This window comes from Pristis pectinata, chromosome 8, assembly GCF_009764475.1.
Source record: "Pristis pectinata isolate sPriPec2 chromosome 8, sPriPec2.1.pri, whole genome shotgun sequence".
In the NCBI taxonomy this organism is placed as follows: Eukaryota; Metazoa; Chordata; class Chondrichthyes; order Rhinopristiformes; family Pristidae; genus Pristis; species Pristis pectinata.
The window spans coordinates 91,185,492-91,210,238 of record NC_067412.1 but is presented as its reverse complement, the minus strand read 5'-3'; the positions used below and the strand labels follow the sequence as shown (position 1 = coordinate 91,210,238).

General features: G+C 43.6%; 2 protein-coding genes and 1 long non-coding RNA gene across 7 annotated transcripts in view; 1 reads left to right on the top strand and 2 right to left on the bottom strand.

The window, feature by feature from the left end:
- The window catches only part of nkrf (NFKB repressing factor), a 29,422-nt gene extending 28,800 nt beyond the window's left edge, over positions 1-622 (bottom strand). The window contains exon 1 of the mRNA XM_052022380.1: positions 485-622. The gene's annotated coding sequence lies outside the window, so the exon portion shown is untranslated. The remainder of the gene's footprint in view (positions 1-484) is intronic.
- Positions 623-712: 90 nt separating this feature from the next.
- Positions 713-2,354, top strand: LOC127573852 (uncharacterized). The gene is made up of 2 exons (XR_007956817.1): positions 713-845; positions 2,069-2,354. It is a non-coding gene; the product is annotated as an uncharacterized LOC127573852 (long non-coding RNA).
- Positions 2,355-5,808: 3,454 nt separating this feature from the next.
- The window catches only part of LOC127573396 (septin-6), a 52,561-nt gene continuing 33,622 nt past the window's right edge, over positions 5,809-24,747 (bottom strand). Inside the window, exons 5-11 of one of the 5 annotated variants that reach the window (XM_052021583.1) lie at positions 18,882-19,043; positions 17,138-17,234; positions 15,489-15,657; positions 14,271-14,403; positions 13,621-13,811; positions 12,147-12,189; positions 8,201-9,272 (exon numbers count right to left, since the gene is read on the bottom strand). In XM_052021583.1, the coding sequence (XP_051877543.1) occupies positions 12,186-12,189; positions 13,621-13,811; positions 14,271-14,403; positions 15,489-15,657; positions 17,138-17,234; positions 18,882-19,043 (756 nt within the window). In that variant the 3' untranslated portion in view covers positions 8,201-9,272; positions 12,147-12,185. Of the gene's footprint in view, positions 7,315-7,340; positions 9,273-12,146; positions 12,190-13,620; positions 13,812-14,270; positions 14,404-15,488; positions 15,658-17,137; positions 17,235-18,881; positions 19,044-24,747 lie in introns of those variants that run through there. The other 4 variants (XM_052021582.1, XM_052021581.1, XM_052021584.1 and 1 more) reach the window with 4 other exon arrangements.

Below are 24,747 nucleotides of genomic sequence, written 5' to 3'. Positions count from 1 at the left end.
AAGCAGATAAATTTGTGCATTACTGAAAAAATTACGTCAGCCGCAGGATATTCCATCAATCTCATTTGTAAAAAAAAAACTGCCTTTAGAAGTAAAATCGGCAATTACCTGCAAATAAAAATCAGGACAAACAATCAAAATCGGAGAGATATCCAATCCAACACGTTCAGCGCCGTGAAACATTTTACAAACACAGCCTTTGCTATTTACTCCTTGCAAATGAAAAAAATTATTTCCACGCATCAGCAAATTAAATGATTTTTTTTGTTAGGAATGTCCTGCATTTTGTATTATTCCCCGCAAGCCTAATACAGACCAACATGACTGTGGTGTGGGAATGATTCTGTACATCCAGGCTTTGATGTTCAGTCACTTACCTCCTCTCCATGACAACAGGCAGCCGTCCTCATTAGCCATTTACTGACGTTTTCCTTTATTTATGGGTTTCTGGTGAGAGGTCACATGTACCCGAAGTATTACCTACCTCTGGGGCAACAGTCAGTCTGCCGGAGGAACTCAGCGGGTCGAGCAGCAGTTGTGGAGGGGGAAGCAACCGTCGACGACCCTACATCAGGACCAGTCTCTTCCCGTCTGCTGTTCACCTGCTTCCACCTCGTCCGAGTGCTGTACCGTGCGGTGTCTGCGTTCCCCCTGCTTTGCATATATCCCGGTGCTGCGCATTTACTGCATTTTGATGCGTTTCAGATTTTCACGACGTGGTTGGAGGAAGCTTGGACGTGACGACGGTGCTGGGGAGGGACGGGGTGAAGGGGCCGCATCTTGCTGGAAATACCACGGTCATCTGGAGTGTTTCATCTTGCAACCGTCGGCACGTTCAGAACAGGGTAAGTCCCCAGAGAGCCGGCACATTCCTACCAGGACCTCAGCTTGCCGGAATGCCCCAGTACCCGGCTGGGGAATCTGTTCCCGGGTAGACCGGGTCATGGAACAGGCCCTTCGGCCCACAGGGTTGTGCTGACATAGCTAATCCCTCCATTTTCCTCTCATTCATGTGCCCATCCGAGGCCCTCTCAAAAGCCCCCAATGAATTTGCTGCCACCACCCTATCAGGGAACGCATTCCAGGCATCCACCATTCTCTCAGTGAAAACGTACCCCTCACATCTGTTCTGAACCTACCCCCTCTCACCTTAAATGCATGCCCTTTTGTATTGGATCGCTCAATTATGGAGACAAGATACTGGTTGTCCCCCCTATCTATGCCCCTCATAATTTTATACACTTCCAACAGATCACCCCTCGGCCTCCACCGCTCCAGAGAAAAGAGCCCAAGTTTGTCCAGCTTCTCCTGATAGTACATGCCCTCTAATCCAGGCAGCATCCTAGTAAACCTCCTCTGCACCCTCTCTAAAGCCTCGACATCCTTCCTGTAGTGAGGTGATCAGAATTGCATGCAATACTCTAAATGCAGCCTAACCAGAGTTCTCTAGAGATGTATCATAACTTCTTGACTCAAGTCCTAGAGTCATGGTGTTAGACAGCAGGGACACAGGCCCTTCAGACCAACACATCTATGCCTGCTAGTCCCACCCTTTCCTGTCCATGTACCTGTCCACATACCCACCTCTACCACTTACACTGGCACCTCATTCCACATATCCACCACACTCTGTGTGGAAAAACCTGACCCTCAGGCTCCATTTAAATCTTTCCCTTCTCCCCTATCCTGGAGAAAAGACTGTGAGCTATCACCTTATCTGTGGCCCTTATGATTTTATAAACCTCTATAAGGTCACCCCTCAGCCTCCTACATGCCAGGGGAAAAAAAAAGTCCCAGCTTATCCGGCCTCTCCTTACAACCCAATACCTGTACCAGGTTAGGAGCAGCACTGCAAGGCTGTTGGTCGAAATGGACCTTTTACTACTCCAAAGGAAAAGGCAAAAATAGGGTTAGATACTTTCTTTAAAAAAAACACCCCACCAAAGGGTCTTTGACCTAAAATGTTAATAGTTTCTCTTCCCACAGATGCTGCCTGACCTGCTGTGTATTTCCAGTGTGTGTTATAGGCGATTTTTTTTTAAGCTGTTCATTTTTAATTGTCTTTTAGTGCTTTGAATGGCAGGACCCTCCTCTCTCTCAGCACATTACCCCTCGAAGAGTTCTGTTACCATACAAAGACTCAACGATGGCTCCAGGAAGCTCTCGGCCAGCAAGTTCTGCTTTACGAGCAGGTGCAGGAAAATTGTGCAGCTCGGTGACAAGTTGCATGGAGCCAAATCTAGACCAACAATTTGGAACAGCGACCCTTCAGCAGAATTCACCTTGTCACGCTAATAGCTTACATCTGAATTAGTGTTAGCTGTGGAGAAGCATTATTAAAGGCAAACTCCATACCCAGTGTTTTGGTTTCACTTTTCTAAGTCTGAGTAGTGGGTTAATTAAGAGAACCAGAAAAGTGAGCAACTAACATTAAAAATAAAAACTTAAGAAAAATAATTAGCAGTTTAATCATTAAAAAAAAACAGATTTGGAGAAGTAAATGTTTCTAAAATAATGGCTTATTGTTTGCAACTCTGTACCCAGTGAAACACCCCATACTACATCTACCTCAGAGGTCATTTGGAAATAGCTCCAACTGTTTGAGCTCAAAGCTCGGTGTCTGATCGAGGTGCAGCTGAAGTCACTAAGTACAAGTGTGCTCAAGGGATCCTGGATGATAATACCTTGGAGTATTATCTGGAGTGTTGTAACATGGGGTAGAAGATGGGTAACAGTAGGAGGAGGTAAAATACAGCAGTCATAAGGCAAGTTTGTGGGATAGACAGGTATTCCTGTCAGTGTGCAGTACATCACCTACCTACTGGTGGGACACATCAGTGTAGAACAAATGAGAAGGTATTGAGAAAGTATATTGACATTACTGGAGTTAGTCCAAGATATCCAAGGAAATACATTTCTGGGCTACTCACAAATCAGTGAGAACAGAAATGAAATGGGGAAAAAAGGCCAAAGACATTGCGCAGGACGAAAGGCACCAGATTTACAAGCCACTGGGAGGAGATAGAAACAGAAGCTGCTGGGAACACAGAGGTTAGGCAGCATTTATGGAGAGAGGGAAGGGTTCACAGTTCAGGTTGAGGATAATTCTTCAGAACTGGGAAAGTAAAAGACAGTTGGAGAGGGATGGGCAAAGGACAGAGAACTCACAGGGGTGCCCAGGTGAACCCAATGTACCTCTACATTTAAACTCTTGATTGGGATGTTATTAAAGGGGCAGAGAGGGGGAAGGAACTTCTTCCATAAATTCCAAGATGCTCTTCCCACAGAGGAAGGAAACATCGTTGAATCTGGCTCTGAGGAATGAAGTGAACCCGAGGCCAGTGCAACAAAGTTGTCTGATCACGATTCCCTGACGTACCGATCACCCATGAGAAGAGGGCAACATCCAACATCAGTCGGATGAGTGGACACAACTAGTATCAATAGAATCAAGGGTGCACGGGTAAAACTGATAGAACAAGTGTGGCCGTGAACAGAGATGGTTGGGGTCCATTCCAGGCAGGGAAAAGAGCAGGAAAACAGCTCCCTGGATGATTAGATGAGGGTAGGATGAAGAGGCAGGCTCATATCATCAGGATGGCCTCATTCAGACATAACACAGGGTCCATGACAACCATCGAGCACCCATCTTTTTAAAAAAAAAATCAACACTTTAGCTAGGATAATCTTTTCCTAACCAATTTTACTCTCCCCATCTGTAGTAGGAAAGCACATGGCTGTCACATGACAGTTACAACACTGACCCCTTTGGTCAGAGGACAGCATTGCTTATTTAGTTGAAATAAGAGGTGCTGCTTCAGTCTGTCTTTGGCCTCACTGTGGCAGTGGAGAAGGTGGAGGACAGACAGGTTGGGTGGGAACTGGAAATGACATGCAACCAGCAGCTCAGGATGGCCATTGTGGACAGGTCCTCTTGTAAAATAGTTGCCTGGTCTCACCAATGTAGAGGAAGCCACATTGAATGCCTCTGATCTACCCTTTCCTGTCCCAAACCTGGATATCCAACTGCCCATCATCACACTCCCCCCCCCCCCCCCCGCACCAAATCTGGTTCCACCTATTATCTATTGCCTGCCAGCCTGTCTCACTCCTCCCTCCCGCTCAGTCCTGATGCAGGGTCTTGACCCGAAATGTCGACCTTCCCTTTGCCCCTGCCTGACCCGCTGAGTTCCTCCAGCAGTTTAGTTTTAACTGTACCACCCCAAATATGTTGAGAATCAACTGAATGTAGCATGGTGCAAAGAGCCAAAGAGAATTTGAGAAACAAGAAGAAGAAAAGGAACCCATTAGGTTAGGGACAAAATGTGATTGTGCAGAGGTAGGGGCATGCTTGAAATTCAAAATACTCCTGTATTGGTCTTTACAGTGGAAGAGGACATTTTTAAAATCTCAGTGGAAGGAGCAATAAAGGAGGTGGCTCTACAGGACATGGCTATACTAGCAGATGTTACAGCTTGAATGGAATGGAGTGCATCCTCAGGTGCTGAGGGATTGGAAGTTACAAAAGGGCTGCCCATAACCTTCCTAAATGAGGATACTCCAGGGTACGGAGGAATGGAAAGGTTTTATCCTGTTCGAGGGTGCAAGATCAAACCCAACAACACTAGGCTGTGCAGTTTAACCTTGGTTCAAGGGAAGGGTTTGAAAAATCCAAAGAATAATATTAAAGGTACTTAAAGGTCAGCCATCACACATTTGCTGAAAGCAAATCACATTTGACCAGCCCAAGTGTTCCTCCTCGCCCCCCCCCTCCCCCCGACAGTTCAGTTGTGGCTTTCGTAAAAGGAATGAATAAAATGAGGATAATGACAGAATAAAAGGAATGTGGGACCAAGTGGACTGCACTACAAAAAAAAAGCTAGCCTTGACTGGATAGGCCAAATGGTCTCCTGTGTATTATTTCCAACATTGCTTTCGGAACAAGGTTATGTTCTCCATAATTGAAGCAATGGTCAATTGTGTAGCAAGCTGTGTCCTTTATCACCTCTGGTTTAGACATTGCTTCAAGAGGGTGACAATAGTTAAAATGATTGGGACATGAGAACTGAGTGATTGAAGCTAATCAACTGACATCTCCACACCTGACTGACCAACTCCTGACCAGATTGAAATAAAACCAGAAAATGTTGGAGACTGTGCAGCATCTACAAAAGGGGTTGTAGTTCCTGGTTGCCTTTGGAAGGTCAGGGACCTAGAGACGAGTAGTGCATATCTGTAGCTCAGCCTTGGCACATTGAGATCCAAAGAAGTGCCCACAAAAGGTCAGGCTGCTGATGCAGACGCTACAGCAACTGTAATTCCAACATCAGCTGGCCCCAGTTTAAAAAGTGATTGGTACAGGAATAGAATTAATTACCTGACAGTTCTGCAGAACTTATTTCAATGGGTTGCATTTTGCTTGACCACAATTTTTCTACTCAACAAAAGTGACTTTACTTTAAAAGGGCCCCAGTGGCTGTGATGTACTTTGAGTCATCAAGGTTATGAAAAGTGAAATGGCATCTTGTATCCCAATCACAACCAAAAGTGTTTTCCTGATGTTGCTATAATCGAAAGCCACTTTTTTCTCCTCTTTTCCCCCCTACTCACACACTCCCCTAATTTGAACAAACATTAGTTTGGTTCAGCTTGTGAAACCTTGTGTGCTGTTGCTCCTAGTGCCGTGAGTGAGTGCCTATGTACCAAGCTACCATGCAAGTTACAAGTCAGACACACACTTCATCCAAGGATATTTAAGAGTGTTGAGAATTTGCAATCAGGAATTCATAGCAAGAAATACAAAAGGAATTTTTCTGACCTAGACTTTTATTGAAAAGTTACAGCAATGGGTAGCAAAGTCAAAAGCAAAATCATTTTCTAATGGGTCAAACAGAAAGACCTCTAAACAAAAGTAGAGAATACACCACTCCAGTCCACTGAAGTGAGACAAGCAGAAAAATAAACAGCACAAAGCAAGATGAAGTTCAAAGGTGCAGCACTTTCATGTGATGAGCAAGACAGACAAGGATTAAAAGACAAATGATTTCAGGAATGTTAACAAGGCAATGTTCAACACCGCTGCCTTCTCATCACTACCTTTAACTTTAGTGCAACCACAATTAGTGCCCAAAGCAATACCTAGCATCTTTATCAAAAGACATACTACAATGTATATTTAACATGCCAAAAATAATCCAAAGTATTCCAGTAAAATCTGTTCAACATCCTTACCTAGTTTTACTATTTTATGGGAATGTTAGAGGAATCTCAGGTTAAACCTGTGTTACAAATTCAAGGACCCCGTCATTCTAATGCTAGGAGTTCCTAAAAGGTGACTGAGACGCACACACACACTCCTGTAAACATAGAACATTGTCTAATCTTAGCTCCTCCTTCACATACACTGCAAAAGACCCCTACTTCCTTTTACCCATTCCTCAGCATTAAATTTGCTAGTCTTAAAATCAAAACAATGCATTCAGTTGGAACTGGGTGTGCTCTCCCACTTCCCTTGTGAAACCCATTCATCTACTCAACAGATAAAATTGGGTTGATTACTAGCACACATTCCCACCAACATCCCAACCAACTCACCACAAACCAGGAACTGAAAATGGAGCCTTCTGGGACAATATTGCTCTGTATGCCACACTTATTTACAGCACTGTTAGCATGGACTTTTCCCCTCCCTTGCATCTGTTTAGTACAAAATTTTAAGACTGTTCCAATTTATGATAGTTATACTTTTCTGCATTTTCACAAGACCACTGTGCATTTCCCATCCCTTTTACCCACGCTTCAGACAGCATCTACAAGCTACTGACCATACCCAATTGATTTAAATTTACCCTGAACAGTAGCACATCCTCACCCTCCCAAAAGTGGAAGATGTCTCAGAATAAAACTTTAAAAATAGTCCCTCACCAGATCCAACGTAAAACTCAGCTCCACAGTATTTCCAAGTAATTATATTCCTGGGTGGTAAATGGTATATGTATGGAGCACATTGGGGAATGGGGGCCCATTTAACACAGAAGCTTCAAAATATTGCAAAATTGCAGTCTTAATCCATGATCAAGCAAAATTCATAAACAGAACATTTCACAGCCATTAGCCCTACTGGTAAGACAGACTGCAGACACAAAGTGGGCTTGTGGGACAAGTCCAAACAACATCCCACACAAGCTGACCATTGCCCTTTTTAAAAGTACAGAGTTAGTTTCACAGTTAAAGAACGGTACAAGAGCCCCCTGACTCTTCTACAGATCGCAGCCTCCTCCTCCAGAGAGCAGCCCGTGCAGATATTAAAAGAAGCTACAGAGAGAAAAACACAAATGAGATAGATCATCAACACAGCAAGATATTTCAGATGTGTACAGAAAAAGGATACTGAACAGAAACCAAAAGGAGAAATAAAAAGGCAGGGGTGGGAAGACTGAGGGACTTTGGAAGATGAAAACATGCAGAGTGTCTGATTGCCACCAAGATACCCCAACAAGGGACTGCCGCTTGAGGGTTACACTTTCAAATAAATAAAAGACACCGTGACTGAGGAGCAACAGCTTTTAATTGCTTAACATATCGTAAACATCTAGAACAATCTGTGGAGTCGCGAACAAGAATAAGAACAAAAAACCCTAAGTGAAAATTACAAAAATCTGTGCAAATTTGGCACAAATTGTCAAACAAAATGTAAAAAATGTTATTCTGTAGACTCTAAATAGCAGGGTTCTATCTGACTAGGACAGCTGGAGAGAGATAATCCAAATGTCTTGCAGTTAAAATACTTCAGCAAGTCTTGTGCTCAAAACATTCAACCTCTCCACATTTGCAAAATAAATAGTGCAAATTATTCCTTTTCAAAAACACTCAAATACGATGCACTAAATGCTTGTCACACGGGCCTTGCAAAAAAAAGTATGCACTTTTTAAGGTGTACAATGCTACTGATCATTTACATTATTTTTTGCTTAATGAAGCCTCTTAGTTTGAGCTACACAATACAAGCTTTCATGCTCATGAAAAGACAAGCACTTCTGGCTTCGGATTTCGAACGCCTGGACCACAGGCAGTGTGCTGCTATCTGAAGCTGCCTCGTCTAATATTGATCACAGCTTAATAGATTAAAGCAAAATGAAAACATGTTCCATAATCACTCAGGACCTCTAATTATTCAGTGCAGAGCCAAGGATTACTGTAAGGAAAGAGTGCACAAAATATAGACAAATGAATTGCCAGCCTGAGAAATTCATACAATTCAATTCACATTTATTTGCATTTAAAGCCTATTTTGGCTCAAACTTACTTAGCACAACATTAGTATGTCTTCACAACAGAAGGGCAAAAGTGGTATAAAAGTCATTTTATAAAACAAGCACACACACAGACACACAAAAATGCCTACAAACTAACCCCTCTAGTCTATATTTAAAAAAATCTCTCAATATTTAAAATAGAATTGAACAAAACAAACTCAACACATCAGTGCTATGCACTGCCTCAGAAACAGCCAGGAACAGATACAAAACAGTTTCAGTGTAAGTTTAAAATACGTTATCAAATTGGAAACAAAAATAAAAATCTGGTTTGAAAAACAGGGAAAATTAACAAAAATATTCCTCTGTCCTGTTAGTAATAAACTGGAAATTCCTGTAGGCTTTGATTTATTGCACCGTTTCAATTGATCTAGTTTCCTTCTAGGATTTTAACCAAATCCTTTATTTTGCTCAGCACTGTACTTTATATCTCCCCACCCCAATATTAATATGCCTTCTGTAACATGCTGAAAATGTAACAAGTACCATGGATGTCAATTTAAAAGGAAAAAAATGCAAAGATTTGTTAAGTCCCATCATTACATGGTTCAGTAGCCTGAAACAAGAGCAGCAAGTAAGTAGCACAGGGGTGATGCATAATGATGACAATTCATGCAAATGCTTCCTGAGTTTTCTAATACACCTGAAACCCACAGGGTTATGTTGGGATTACTGAGTTGTAACAGTCTCTGATGCTCACTGGCGGCTTGCGTGGTACCATGCAAGTACTGAAGTGGTAAACTGGGAGTCCTTTTTGTCAGTTCCATACTATTTATTGCTGGATTCCTCCATTCAACATAGCCACAGTATCAAGCTTGAACATGTATGTTCACATGGAGGGAAGGGATGGGTTGAGAGGCGGTGGGGTCAGAGAGGGACAAGCACGGCAATGTAACTGGGAACAAAAGGGAGTTCATTCTCGACTTGCTGAGGAAAGGATTCTACAGGAAGCCTGAACTGAAAATGAAAGAAAAGTAGGATTAATTTTTCATGAGTTACTTTAAACTAGGTGAAATGTTTAGCCAAGTACTGTTCACAATGTAAATAATGAATGAGCACAATTCCAGGTTAAATATGAGAATGGTCCATATAACTTAAAACACACAAAAAGCAAACATTCCAATATACACAGCAGTGGAATAGCCCTTAGGTACACAGTTACTTTGTCTGATCAACTGGCCTGGATCCAGCAACAATAAATCAAACCTGGCACTTTGGGGATGCATTGGGTCTTCACCTTACCAGAGTCAGCAAGTTAAAGGACCAAATCAACTGCGTGGTCTTTAACACAAGCTAGAGCATCGTTTCAGCACAGTGCTGACTGAGGGTGTGCTGCCTGACTACAGGCAACCTCGTCCAAACAAAGATCTACCTACACTCTCAGGTGGATGGAAATAAAATACAAGGTTGGGCAACAAGTACCCTGTAGCTTTCCATTACACAGCAGGAACTTTATCCCTACATATCTGCTGGTGGGATCTTGTACAATGCTGCTGCCACTTCATCAATAACGTCTGGACTTCTAAAGTTGCTCACTGACTCCAAAGCATTTGAAGTGTCCCAAAAGGGATGTGAATGGTACTGTATAATCACCCACCTCTTTTTTGCACAAGGGTTATGGGGAAAAAAGGCAGGTGGGTGGAGCTGAGCCCACAGCCAAATCAGCCATGATCTTATTGAATGGCAGAGCAGGCTTGATGGGCCAAATGGCCTACTCCTGCTCCCATGTTCTTATGTTCTCTCTTTCTTTGTAGAGTCTTGCCCCAAGGAATTCATTTCTGGGCTGCAGGATGTAGAAGGATTTGAGGGGGTGTACATTAGTACTTGGGCTTGAGGGCCCAATTATGCAAGCTAGAGTAACAAACACATCTTTCCTTCTGTGCTGCTGCTGAAGGGGGAACATTAATCAATGTTTAACACATGAAGAGGAATGAATAAGCTGGACATGGAGGAAGTATTTCCTCTGAAAGGGGAAAAAAAATCAAAAGGGGACTTGATCTTAAAATTAGACTGTTCAGAAGGCAAAAATAGGCCATGACTTTTCAGAGGGGGAGAGAACTATGGGATCCTCCCACTTTCCTCCTCACTCAAAAGACACAAATGGCAAATGCTCGGGGAACGGAGCCCTCTGAGCAGAGGTAGTATTCTTGTTGGGAAACTGATCAAGGCAGATGGAGCAAAAGCAGGAAAATGGACACTGGGCATTGGAAGCGAGGACCAGACCATGAATACTTGAATTGGGAGAACCTGGCTCAAAAATAAATCAGAGAAAGTTTAAAACTTTAAAAGTTTTTATACAGCACAGTAACAGGCCTTTCTGGCCCAACGAGCCCACGCCGCCCAATTACACCCATGTTAACCTAACCAGTTGTTCAGATTTATTTTGATTTGTGTTCCAAAGCTGACCATGAAGCTGCCATTACCAAGAAACCAGATGCGCTGAAGAGCGCCCCAACATGAAGTTGCAGGATTGTTGGAATCAGCAATGCAAACATACCTGCATGGACACAAAGTCCATCCAAGCAGAAGGACAAGCACTTGGGGTGTTTAGCTCTTTCTACTGTCCTGCCAGATGACGCCTGGTATTTGGAAGTAAAGATGGCAATTCTCGAATGATTTGTAATTCTGCCAAATTCTCAGTACCTATCCTGACCTTGAAGTTAAAGATGCCACTTGCCTTTTCCTCCTGAATAGACCCTTGTCCCTTTCACATTAACCACTGAGAGTTAACATTATTAACGTGTCAGCCACACATCTGATGACCTGGAAGTTGGACTCGAGTAACTCAGCACTGATTTTCTGCACCACTATCAGAACTGCTACGCTTCAACTGAAGTGTTAAAGCAAGGACCCACCTGCCTTTTGCTGGATCCAAAGAGATTCTAAGAACAATTCTTCCTGGCATTAGCCCTCAATTCATACCACCAAGGGATTATTCAGTTGCCATTTGCAGGATCTCGCAAACGCCTGCTAAACTTCCCACTACGACAGGTATCCCACTTCAAAACTACTTCATTCTCCAATCAATGAGGCACCAGAGCCTGTGAAAGGTGCTGCAGAAATCCAAGTAATTTATTCCAGCAGACAACATTCAAATTAGAAAGCATCTGGGACCAAGTAGCCCATCAGAATATCAGCCCATTCCTCAAAGTCCTCACTCTCTCCACCAGCAAAGCTGCAACATGTACCATCTACACGATGCACTGCAGGTTCTTGCCGAGGCTTCTCCAGGAGCACCTCCCAAACCCATAACCTCTTCCCTCCAGGGTAAGAGAAGGGCACACGAGAAGGGCACCAGGTGAAAAATAAACCCTCACAGTTACCCAATTTGGAAATACAAAGCTGATCTTGCATCAAAGCCCAGGAGTATCCCATCCAATGGCAATGCAGGTGGACCATCAAAACACAATCCCTGGCTTCAGGAAGTAGCTCACCAATATTTATCAAGGGCAACTGTGCATGGACAATAATAAAATGCTAGCCTTGTAGGTGAAATCCACATCCCATAGTTTTTCGGGGGGGGGGGGGGGGTGGCGGCAGCATTGGGAATGGGGAGGAGAAAGTGTTAAACTTTTCTAAAAGGGTAGAAGATTTAGAACTACCCAATACACCACCAAGTACCTCGGCTACACCATCTAACAAGGCTTCAACACTCAACTTTGCTTTAAAACAATAAAGACGAACCTAGATATATTGCAAAAAGGTCAACAAGTGCTATAGAAATCTAGCAATAAAACTTACACAAACCATCACTACTAAATGTATCAGAGGACACAACTGAGATAATTGATTCCACTGCTGTGATGGAGGTTAGCAATCAATCAAGCTTACCAGAAGTTATGGGTCTCATGCAGCATGCAGTGAACAGCGTTAACTGTAAAATAGTATACATGCAAAAAGCTAATGTAGATGAACAGTGGTAAAAGTGTAAACAGAACACCTGCTTGTTTTCACAAAAACCTTCCCTGCTCCAAAATAAAAACCCTTATCTTTTATGGTGAGAGTGCACAGACTTCCTTAAGTCCTCATCACTACTTACCAATCACACACATCAGAAGGACAATAATTACTGGTAACTGAGGGTTCAATTCAATTACCCAACCTTGCGCATCATTAAAATGCTTTCGCACTTATACTGCTTCCCTACACATTTGCAAGTATTCCACAACAGGCTCTTGTAAGGAACGTGTGTGCATTTAAACTGAGAATGGGGCAATACCTTGGCCATTCCCTCCTGGAGCTTTGAAAGTGATGGCTATAAGTAACAGTGTGCGCACATACAGAGAACAGTATTGCTTTTGAATCTGAAATGGTGTGTGGCCAACTGTCTAAACTGCTGTACAACAGTGAATCCAGTTTCTGTTCGTTGATTTGAAAGACCAAGTCAGAGTATTTAGAAGTGGAAAGACTTCACAATCCAGTAAGTCAGCCACAGCAGTAAACAGGGAACACAGGATGCTGAGGCATCACAATTAGGTGAATGTTCCTACCTGTGGCACTGTGAATGTAGTTCCCCTTTAAAAGATCCAAACTGGATTCCATTAATCAAATATTCAGCCCATTCTCCCTACTGCCTCTAAACAGTCCCTCTACCAGATGAGACACAAGAGAACCCCTCAGCAACCTGTCAGTGGACCCCAAGTTGCACTGTCCTGATTTAAGATTGCAAGTAGTCAGTGCCAACTTTGGGCAGACAATACTCACTTTGGTGAAATGCTCCAATGAAACACCTTGCTGTGTACACAGACAGATGTTTGGCTGTGCATTTCACGTGCTTATATGGGAAGTTACATCCAAAGCCAGGTAGGGACCCTTTATGGATAACAGTACACTCCAAAACCATCCCAATACATGGCATAATTTGTGTGGGGTGCAGAATTGCAAGGAAGCTTCCCTGCTCTGGAATGACTGGGCAGGCATGGTAGTGTAGCGGTTAGTGTAATGCTATTACAGCACCAGCAACCCAGGTTCAATTCCCACCACTGTAAGGAGTTTGTACGTTCTCCCCGTGTCTGCATGGGCTTCCTCCTGGTGCTCCAGTTTCCTCCCACATTCCAAAGACGTATGGGTTAGGAAGTTGTGGGCGTGCTATTTTGGCGCCAGAAGCATGGCGACATTTGCGGCTGCCCCAGAACACACTGCACTAAAGATGCATTTCGCTGTGTTTTGATGTACATGTGACTAATAAAGATAGCTCGTCATCTCATCTCCCAAACACAAATTTAAAATAGGTGACGATCAGACTCTAGGGATTAATAATAGGGGAATAAAGGAAGGCAAAATAAAATTTTAGAAACACACTTACTTTTTCCGCTCTTTCTCCCGCTTGAGAGTCTGCTGGCTTCCTGACTGCTGGGCTTGTGATTGAAGCAATTCAGCTGCAGTCTTTCTCTGTTTAAAGGCATTAATCTCATCATCTAGACTCTTCTTCTTGTCCTCTAACTTTTTCTTTTCATCCTGGTGAAGTTTCTTTAAACGATCAAACTTATCGTGCAACTAGGAGAGGGGAGAGAGATGTCAGAACAGCGAATACCCTTTGAAAGCAACCAACTGGCTGCAAAACATAGGAGGACATCCTCAACTAGCAGTAAAGCGAAGTCAGTACGGTGGTGTAGCAGTTAGCGTGATGCTATTACAGGGCCAGTGACCCGGGTTCAATTCCGGCCACTGTCTGTAAGGAGTTTGTACATCCTCCGTGACTGCATGGGATTCCTCCAGGTGCTCCGGTTTCCTCCCACATTCCAAAGACGTACAGGTTAGGAAGTTGTGGGCACGCTATGTTGGCACTGGAAGCATGGTGACACTTGCAGTCTCCAGAACACTATGCAAAAGATGCACTTCACTGTATGTTTCAATGTACATGTGACTAATAAAGATATCTTAGAAACAGAACTTCTCATTCTCCTGTGTTGCCTCATTGCAGTTGCTTGGTTTTAATGAAGAGGCAAAATTTACCTCTTTCTCTGCTTCTTTCAGTTCAGACTCCTTCTCTTTCACCCTTGTAACAAACATTTGTCTCATCTCCTCCTCCTTCTTCTGCAGCTCTCCGAGAAACTCATTCCTCTTTGCTTCATACGTTTCCTGCAAACTGCAAGAGGGAGCTGTTACTTGCCAGATAGCAAAGTTTCCAGTAAACAATGAAAAATTTCTTTGGGACTACTGCAAGCAAAAGCACATGGAGAGAAATAAATTAAAACAGATCAAACACATTTGTTCAGCTTCCACATGCAGCTTAACAGTCTGAATTTTCCATCACATTTTGCCAAATCAGAATAAACCAATAATGAGCGCTTCGAGTGATGAATTTGATGTTAGAACACGTTTCCAACAAGAAAATTACTTTCCTCCACATTATCCAGGACTCTTTCCAAGCCCTGTAGCTACAATCTACACAACCTTTCAATCTCTAATAAATTCCTGTTCTAGTGGCAAGTCTGACATGCAACATTTGCTGTTTTCCTCAACTTGGTCATTGCCTGACCCATCGAAATTTCCAGTAAAATTTTGCTCATTTTAGATTAAATGCCTGCAGAATTTTGCTTTTGCACAAGAAACGAAATGCATTGCCTTAAAATTTCCTGCATGTTGCATTTCACCTCCAGTTTCCCCCTGGCAGAAATGCAATAGTTCTCAAACTTAAGGGAAAATCTTAAGCAAATCCATTCAATAAGACATAACATGGGGCAGTGACAATGCTGATAAACAGCAGCTCTGCACACCCCCTTTAAGGTGATCAAGTTGGCCAAGTTTATGGGTGCAAAGTTCTGTAGCATTCCAGAGTTATCAAGACATATTTCTAGGATATTGTGTATATTGCAGGGAAAGTAGTGCAGCGGTTAGTGTAATGCTATTACAGCGCCGGAGACCTGGGTTCAATTCTGGCCGCTGTCTGTAAGGAGTTTGTACATTCTCCCAGTGTCTGCATGGGTTTCTTCTGGGTGCTCCGGTCTCCTCTCACATTCCAAAGACATACGGGTTAGGAAGTCGTGGGGGTGCAATGTTGGCCCCAGAAGCGTGGCAACACTTGCGGGCTGCCCCCAGAATACTCAATGCAAAAGATGCATTTCACTGTGTTTCGATGTACATGTGACCAATAAGAGATATCATAAGGATTGGCCAAATATACTGTCCTGCTGGTGTGAACTGCATGAGGGCAACTCGTGAGCACTCTACCTGAAGGGCTTGTTATCAGGGTCCGTGTCCTTAAATCCCATCTCCTCCAGCTTGCAGCGCCGATACAGCTCATAGTGACGGGCATGTGTCTGCTCCCGAAGGTCCTCCATGTTGACTCGGATTAACATCTCCCGTAGTTTTACGAAGTCACAGTGATTTTCATTCTCCACTGTATGGAGATGTTTCAGGTTGTTTATAAAGAAGGAAACAGTAAACTTTTAAAAACATTACCCACATCTGCCAATGGAACATTACAATGTTGCCTGTGTTAGCTCCCTATAGTAATGCCCCATTTTCAGTGAAAGCTATGATTCCTATGCATTAGTGCTCAGATGACCCTCTGCGTTGCTGCCCAATTGTATCCACATATTAGGGGTGGGGGGGGGGACAGCCAATGGCTGAAAGGTAGAACAAGAGGAACAAGTAAGAAAACCAAAGTTAAATCAGCTACAGAAGTACTGATTGTTGCAGGATATTAAAAGGTTGGAATTTGCTCGGATGACAGATAGACCAATGGCAGGGCAAGTCTGATGCAGACTTTGCCCTACTTCTTGCCATAAACACACCTAAAGTAGAGATGCTTCCTGGTGCTGTTCCACCAGCATGCACCGAATCCCACGGGAAAACCGGACACAACTCCGATTCATTTATTTGGAACACTTTATGCGAAATCGGGATTCAGAGATCAGCCCACCACTTCCCAGCGGAAGCCCCCATCGCCACAGTTCCTCAGTAGTGTACTGCAACACAGACATCCCTTTGCCATATCCCACCCGCAATTTCAGAGCTAGTGCACTCCAGGACCTTATTTTCTCTGCGAGGGCCACAAGCAAGCAAACTATAGAAGAGAGTCCAGCCCTGCATTTGCCAGACCTCTCCCTCAGCTGCTTTAGAAGTCGGCCATGGGGCTAGACCACTAAGCTGTCCGTCTCTATAACACTCTCCAATCCAAACCAGCTAACTCAAAGGCACCGAGTAATTACCAATTAAAGTCATCAAATGACAATCATCAAGCCACTGAGAACAAAAGCCATGGTGATCATCCATGGCCCTCACAGCAGCTCACCACTTGCAAAAACAACCTGCAGAGCAGCTGCATGAATCACTCAGCAGCTGCACAAACAACGTAGTAAAGGCAACTTGGCTGGAGTTAGACACTAAAACAAGAGTCCTGTATTGTTTTCCCAGTTACACTGCAGGCAAGCCTTGTGTTATGGCCATTTGGGTAAAAGATATATGCCATTACAGAATTCACAAATCACTACCAAAGATTTAAAATACAGAATAAAATTTACTCTTATGGAATTGTATGAAAATAGTAAACAAATTTTTCCAACTTGTGTTTGACTTAAGTGGAGGTGACAGCATCATGTTACAGAAAATAGTGAGGCAGACCGTTTTCTAAGAATGCAACTCCCAGTAATGTGGGGGTCGCCTGTACTATATAAAGTATACCTGGAGATCACAAGGTTCAGTGTGGCAATGGTGCAGGAAAACAGATCTGTCAGAGTTTAGTTTTGAGTCACAGTGTTGGTTGCAACAAATTGCACCAAATGTTTGGAGAAAGTCAGATGCATTGCTGCACACCAGCAAACAGGAGAAAACCAACCAGTGGTCCAATAGCACTGCACCCAGTGAAGCCCGCTTACCCTGCACAGTGCCCCAGGGATACTGTCGTGCCTTCATCATCTTGTTCCCAATCTTAATTTCCTCTGTACTTCCAACGACAGCAAAAGGCAAGTGTGCCTGAAATACATCAATGCAAATTAATAAATGCACGGCACTGAGAATAATTCACAACAAAACCTGGTCTGAACCCTGATCAGTGGTCAGGAGCTCACTGACCCTTCAAAGATGCCTTGTTCTTTTCAGACAATTAGTCCCACCATTGTACTGCAACTCTTTTGGTCTATCGCCAAGTTACTCTTCAATCTGCTTCCACCAGCTTTTCAGATGATGTTTTGCTGAAAAAGAAATCCTCACTTCCCCTCTATTTCCCTTGCATCTATTTCCTTTGTTACAAATACTTACAGGGAGAATTAGTTTCTCCAAATCCACCATCAAAAGATAGCATCGTAACCCACCCCACAGCTGACTCCCCAAGGCTCCCAGAAACTTTAATCCCAGACTTCCCACCTGGGAAAACTTGTGTTACACCCTCCAATATTAAAAAAAGTAAACCGTTTCTTGTATAAGGATCACAAAATCACTGATCCCCAAGTTGGGCTGTAATTTATTACAAAAAGATTTTTCTAACAAGGCACACACTAATGGCTGGTGTACACTAGCTTGTATCTCCCTTGCCAGGTCTCAAATGGAAATCACCTTTACAATCTGCCCATATTCCTCTTGAAGCAATCTTATTATTATTCAGCAAGGTTATTTATTGTCCTTCCTCATTCCCCTTAAGGTGGGTGGGAAGCCTCCCCCTCGAACCACAGCTGTCTGTGCAGTGAAGGTACTCTCACAGTGCTGATGAGTACCTGGTATTTCCAATGGCTATTACTCCCGGAGAACAGGAATTGATTTGGCAAACAATAATTTCCAGTTCAGTGTCAAGTTGACAGAACATAAGGCAGTACAGCACAGGAACAAGCCCTTTGGCCAAACACGATACCAAATTAAACTATATCTCTTCTGCCTGGACATGACCCATATCCCTCCATTCCTCACGTATTCAGGTGTCTAAAATCCTCTTAAAGGCCACATTTATATCTGTTTCCACCACTACCCCGGAAGCCCATTCCTGGCACCCACCACTAACAAAAAAGTTGCCCCACACGTTTCCTTTAAACTTTCTCCCTCTCACATTACATGCATGTCCTCTAGTATTTAACATTTCTACCCTGGGAAAAGGATTCCAACCCTATCTATGCCTCTCATAATTTTATAAACTTCTATCAGGACTCCCCTCAGCCTCTGGCGCTCCAGAGAAAACAACCCAAGTTTGTCCAACCTCTCCTTATGGCTCATACCCTCTAATCCAGGCAGCATTCTGGTAAACCTCTTCTGTACCCTTTCCACAGTCTCCACACCCTTCTTGTAATGGGGCGACCAGAACTGCACACTGTACTCCAAGTGTGGCCTAAGGTTTACATAGCTGCAACATGACTTCCTTAATCTTCTACTCAATGGCTGACCAATGATGGCAAGCATGCCATTCACCTTCTATACCACCCAATCTACTTGCATTGCAACTTTCAGGGAGCTATGGACTTGGACCCCAAGATCCCTCTGTACGTCAATGCTGTTAAGGATCCCATCATTAACTATATACTTTCCCCTTACACTCGACCTCCCAAAGTGCAACACCTCACACTTGCCCCATTTAAATGCCATCTGCCACTCCTCTACCCATATCTGTAACTGAACCAAAAGAAAAGGTAAACTTACATTCATCGTTCCATTGATCTCTGCCACAGTCTCATCGTCTGTGGGGAACTGATAGATCTGAACCCCATTGCTGACCAATTCACTCATTATCTTGATCTTGAATTTCTGGAGCTCAGTTTTGGAGATTGAATCTGCTTTGGCAATGATCGGAATGATATTGACCTGAAGGATAAGAAAAGGAATTTGGCAATGGATTTATGCAGGAAAACGGCTCCAGGGAGCTTCTTTGTCGGACTTAAATCCATACATGAACAAAATCTCAAGGTACAAGTTTCTACAGGAGCACGAAACAATGGTAGGTTACAGAAGGTTAGAGGGGAGGGAGGAGAGGTGAAGCCCAATGCAAGCTCGAAGACAGCATTCGTCTTCTTACAAGGCATGTTATAACCCTCAAGACTGGGTTCAACAATTACAGGTGACCAGCCTTTTTAATTTATACAAATAGCCAGACTTTTCACAAACTTGTAAATCCATCTCCTTTTTTTCCCCCCCCTCTCTACATTATGCTGCTGAGTCTCCAAAATATCCTCCATTTCAGATCTCTAGCACTGGTGTTTGGATCTCAGTTCCAGAACTGTTCTTCCACTTTTATTGAGGCACCATAGAAAGCATCCTATCCGGATGCATCACAGCTTGGTATGGCAACTGCTCTGCCCAGGACCACAAGAAACTGCAGAGAGTTGTGGAAACAGCCCAGTGCGTCACAGAAACCAGCCTCACCTCCTTGGACTGTCTTTACCTCTCGCTGCCTTGGTGAAGCAGCCAGCATAATCAAAGACCCCACCCACCCAGGTCATTCTCTCCTCTTCCATCAGGTAGAAGATACAGGAACCTGAGGGCACCTACCACCAGGCTTAAGGACAGCTTCTATCCCACTGTGATAAGACTATTGAATGGTTCCCTTAGATAATGAGGTGGACTCATGACCTCACAATCTACCTTGTTGTGACCTTGCACCTTGTTGTCTACCTGCAATGCACTTCCCTGTAGCTGTGACACTTTACTTTGTACTGTTATTGTTTTTACCTGTACTAACTCAATGTACTCTGTACTAACCCAATGTAACTGCACTGTGTAATGAATTGACCTGTACAAACGGTATACAAGACAAGTTTTTCACTGGACCTCAGTACAAGTGACAATAATAAACCAATACACCCTCTCTCATTTTTCATTGTGGTTAACAAGCCTTCATCATCCTCTTTAGCAGGAACTAATACACGTCGTTCAGGTTTCTTCTCTATTACAGACATTCTCTGTTCTCTCTACTCCGCCCTCTTCTCTAAATATTCTTCCTTTCCCTCATTGTAGGGGAAGGTAAACAACCTGAAACATTGAAACACAAGACGCACATTGGAGGAGCAACACCTCATTCCGCCTTGGTAGTGTCCACTTGACAGCCTCAACATCGAATTCTCTGACTTCCGTAACCCTTCCCCTCTTCTCCCCCCTACCCCGCCTTTGTCCTGCCTCATTCCTGTGGCCCCCTCCCCCCGCCCATCTATTCCCCACCCCCTTCCCTTTAGTCCATGGTTCACTGCCCTCTCCTATCAACTCCCCCTCCTTCAGCCCTTTGCTTCTTCTATCATCCCCCTCCTCTATCTTCCCCATCCCACCCGAACTCACCCATCACCTGCGTGTACTCCTCCCCCGATCACCTCATTCTGGCTTCTGCCCTCTTCCTTCCCAGTACCGATGAAGGGTCTCGACCCAAAACGTCGACTGTTTATTTCCCTCCATAGATGCTGCCTGACCTGCTGAGTTCCTCCAGCACTGTGTGGGTTGCTCCAGATTCCAGCATCTGCAGAATGTCTCTGTGAACCTGAAACATTACTTCTGTTTCTCTCTCCACTGACCTGCTGAATATTTCCAGCATTTTGTGTTTTTATGTTGGGGATGTGGTCAGATTTGTATACAAGTTTCTGAGAGGCTGACAGGCCACACATTTGAGGAATGGTTTCATCTGGCTGTGGAGTCAAGAGGTAGGGATGAATTTTCAGGATGGGAATTTGGCTATTTAGGACCTTTTAGAAGAGAATTTAAAAAACTCAGAAGCCTGTAAATGTTTGGGATTCTCCATTCCAGAGGGCATAGCCCATCCAAAGCTGCGACTGATAGACTGTAGGACTTGAGGGGATTGGAAAAGTGGTGACCAAGCAAGAAAGTGGAATTGAGTATAGGATCTGCCATGATCCAAACAGCAGAGCAAGGTTGAGGGAGCAGTTGGACTATTCCAGGTTCCCATTTCTTTGAACAGACTGGGAGCTGAATGCTCCAGGTTCAAGGTACGCAGGAGAGACAAGAGAAGGAACAGGACAGCAAGTCTGCACAATTCCACACGAAGAGGAAAGCAACTACCTGGAGAAACCGCCAACACCGGCAGAGATCAAGGTTGTATCCACCAGCAAGACCTGGGCTTCACTGCCGAGGGGGTGACCTAATAGATGCTTGTAAAATTACAGGTAGTTTAGATATTGAGTGGTGATTTCCACTTGTGGGAAAGTCCAAAACTAGGGGCTGGAAGTGCAAGATATTCATCGATAAGTTACAAATTCAAGAGAGAAACTTTTATTCAATAGCAAGAACAAGACTTTCTCCCAACAGAATGAACCGAGGCAAATAGATGCCCAGGGGAGAAAGGAGGAAAGGAGGATACACCAAGACAGTGATGAAACAGCACCCTCCTGTGGGGCATGAATCAGTGGGACTGCCTCCATGTGTGCCATACACATTTATAAACAGTTAGACCTTGGAGCTAAAGAGGCAGCACATTAATAGCTCAGTTAATAATTACTGGCAGACAGATTAAAGTACACAAGAGGATTAGTGATGTTGCACCACCCTTAAAGTCGTGGGAAAATTCACTATTTGGTACAGTCGCAAAAGGCATCAAGAAGCAGATAGAGATCAGGCAGGGTTCAGGAATGCAACTCTTGGTGACATCTTACAGCCTCGCCCAGGCTAATGTGTCACGGTTGGGCTGGACTTGATTTTGGATTGGCCAACTTTTGATTTAATACCACAGCAGACCTCTCATTCCCAACATCCAATCCATCTGCTTCCAGTAGGTCATGGCTTCCTTTCCTCCACAGACACTGTCAGACCTGCTGAATGTTTTCAGCATTTTTTGGTTTTGTTTGACATTTGCTCTTGATGGCATCTCTCCTGCTTCTAAGCTGACCCCAGACTCCTTTGGTTTAGATGGCAAAGAGGCTATTCTGCTGCTCCCCACTCTTGGAATTTCTACAGATGTACAGTGGAGAGCATTCTGACTGGCTGCATCACTGCCTGGTATTGAGGCTCCAATACACAGGATCGCAAGAAGCTGCAAGAGGGTTATAGACTCAGCCAGCTCCATCATGGGCACAACCCTCCCCACCATCGAGGACATCTTAAAGAGGCAGCATCCATCACTAAGGACCCTTACCATCCGGGACATGTTCGCTTCTTATTACTACCATTGGGGAGGTACAGGAGCCTGAAGACCCACACTCAAATGTTTCAGGAACAGCTTCTTCCCTTCCATCAGATTTCTGAACGGTCCATGAACACTACCTCATTTGCACTATATTTATTTTTGTAACTTATAGTAATTTTTGTCTGTACTGCTGCCACAAAACAACAAATTTCACGTCATTCGTCATTGATAATAAACCTGATTCTGATTAAAATAGGGTAACATCTCAATTCCCCCTCTTCCAAATAAATTGTTAATAGCCACAAGGCTAAAGACATCACCTGGTATCATACAGAGATAAATCAGTTATCAACAAATTCTCAGGTCCACATCTTTAGTTGGAAATTTCAATAGAAGGATTGCAAACATTTAACCCAGTCAATCGATATTGCCTGATTTAGCACAGAAAAGCCCAGAACCCTGCGTAATCACGAAGAACCTCAAGGCAGCTAGCTACTGTGCAAAATCATAGATATATGCACAACACTAGCCAGTGCACTTCTAAAAATCAACACGAGGATGGGTGCTGAAGAAATCAAAATGCAAAGACAGGACGATTTGTAATGCTGCACTTGTGGAGAGCACAGTGCAGAGGGGAGGACTCCACAAGTGCACAACTTCCCACAGTTCCAGCAGGATGCCACATTCACTGAACACAAGATACCATCGCTAGTGGTGCTGGGGAAATCGGCATCCATCCCTAACAAAGGCAATAATAAAAAAATTCTCTTCACAACAGCTTTAATACAGAATAATGAGGTTGAAAGCTTAAGCAGGCAGCACATAAGCTTCAGCTAGATTTGTGGTCTGGAATCTAAACACTTTGATTAACTGGCTTATAATCTTCAACAACAGAATTCTTGGACAGAACCTGCTGAAAAACAAAATAACCCTGAAGGAAAATGTGAAAAATTAGGAGATAAAGCCGATTGTTATTGTTTGAATTTCTTTATCAAGTGTAGATTAGTGAACCACACCACACAAAGGAAGCACTGGATGGGATCTGATATATTTGTGCATCTTACAAATATTATCAGTCATGAGACCAAAATCCACTTTTCTCCACAACTGAGTTTTCTTTCCTCTTTTGTGACTGCGCTGAACAGTGAACTTTCTAAAGCTCTCAGGGGTGGTGACAACATCACATTGTATCTACCCATCACCAATCCACAGGGACATGAGCACAGGAACTGATGTGCATCAGCTCCAGTGACACAATCACACACAGCAGGTGAACCAGTTTAAATGAGAGTCAAGGGCCCGGATTGAAACACACTCTCTTTCACAATCCCAGGGCATCCCGAAGAGCTTCAGAGGCAATAATGCAAGTTTGAAGTGTAGCTGGTTAACATACATGCAGCATGTCCCAAAAATCATGCTGTGTTTTGGTGGTAATGGATGAGTATTAACAATAGAGGCTGGGGAGAACTTGTGTTTCTCCTCAAAACACCATCAAATCTCTACCTGATAGGGTTGATAACATTTTAGTTTAAAATCCAAATGATAGTTAATCAATACCAATTTATCAGCAAAGCATGTGTTTAAGTCCTGGGTTGGGCGTTGAATACTCAACCTTCTGTCTGAGAAGACAAGTATGGACAGGACAGGTGGAGCCACGAGTTCAACAGGTCCAACATCAGCAGTCTGCTGTGGCCACCAGTTCAAAGATTACTGAGATTGTGCAGTATTAAAAATGGCTTTCTTCAGAACCTTGGGTGCAACTTCACTGAAGTTTAAATTATGAAAGAGACTGATTAAAAATGATTCAGGTAAATTGTTGAAATACCAAGGGTGGGTGGGGGTCACTAGTTGGCAGGCACAGTAGTGTAGCAGTTAGCGTAACGCTATTACAGCACCAGCAACCCGGGTTCAATTCCAGCCACTGTCTGTAAGGAGTTTGTACGTTCTCCCCGTGTCTGCATGGTTTCCTCCGGGTGCTCCAGTTTCCTCCCACATTCCAAAGATGTACGGGTTAGGAAGTTGTGGGAATGCTATGTTGGCGCCAGATGCTTGGCGACACTTGTGGGCTGCCCCCAGAACACTACACAAAAAGATACATTTCACTGTGTTTTGACATACATGCGACTAATAAAGAAAATCTTATCTAGTTAAAGTAATCAGGAAGCTTGGGGGGGGGGGGGGTTGGTGAGGGGGAGTTAAAGATCATGCTCCCACCTCAAGTAACATTTGAAGTACAAGTTTTTTGGGAAGCCTGCTGAAGCTGATGTGAGGAATGGGAACAAGGAACAAATCAGATTAACCACAAAAAAAAACTGACCAATAAGTGAACAACTTGGATTTGAAGAGACATTAGGACAGGTGCCAAGGAGCTTGGTCAGAGGTAGGTTCTGAGAGGGGTTTAGGAAGGGATTTCCAGAGCTTAAAGACTTGCCAATAATAAACACAGCT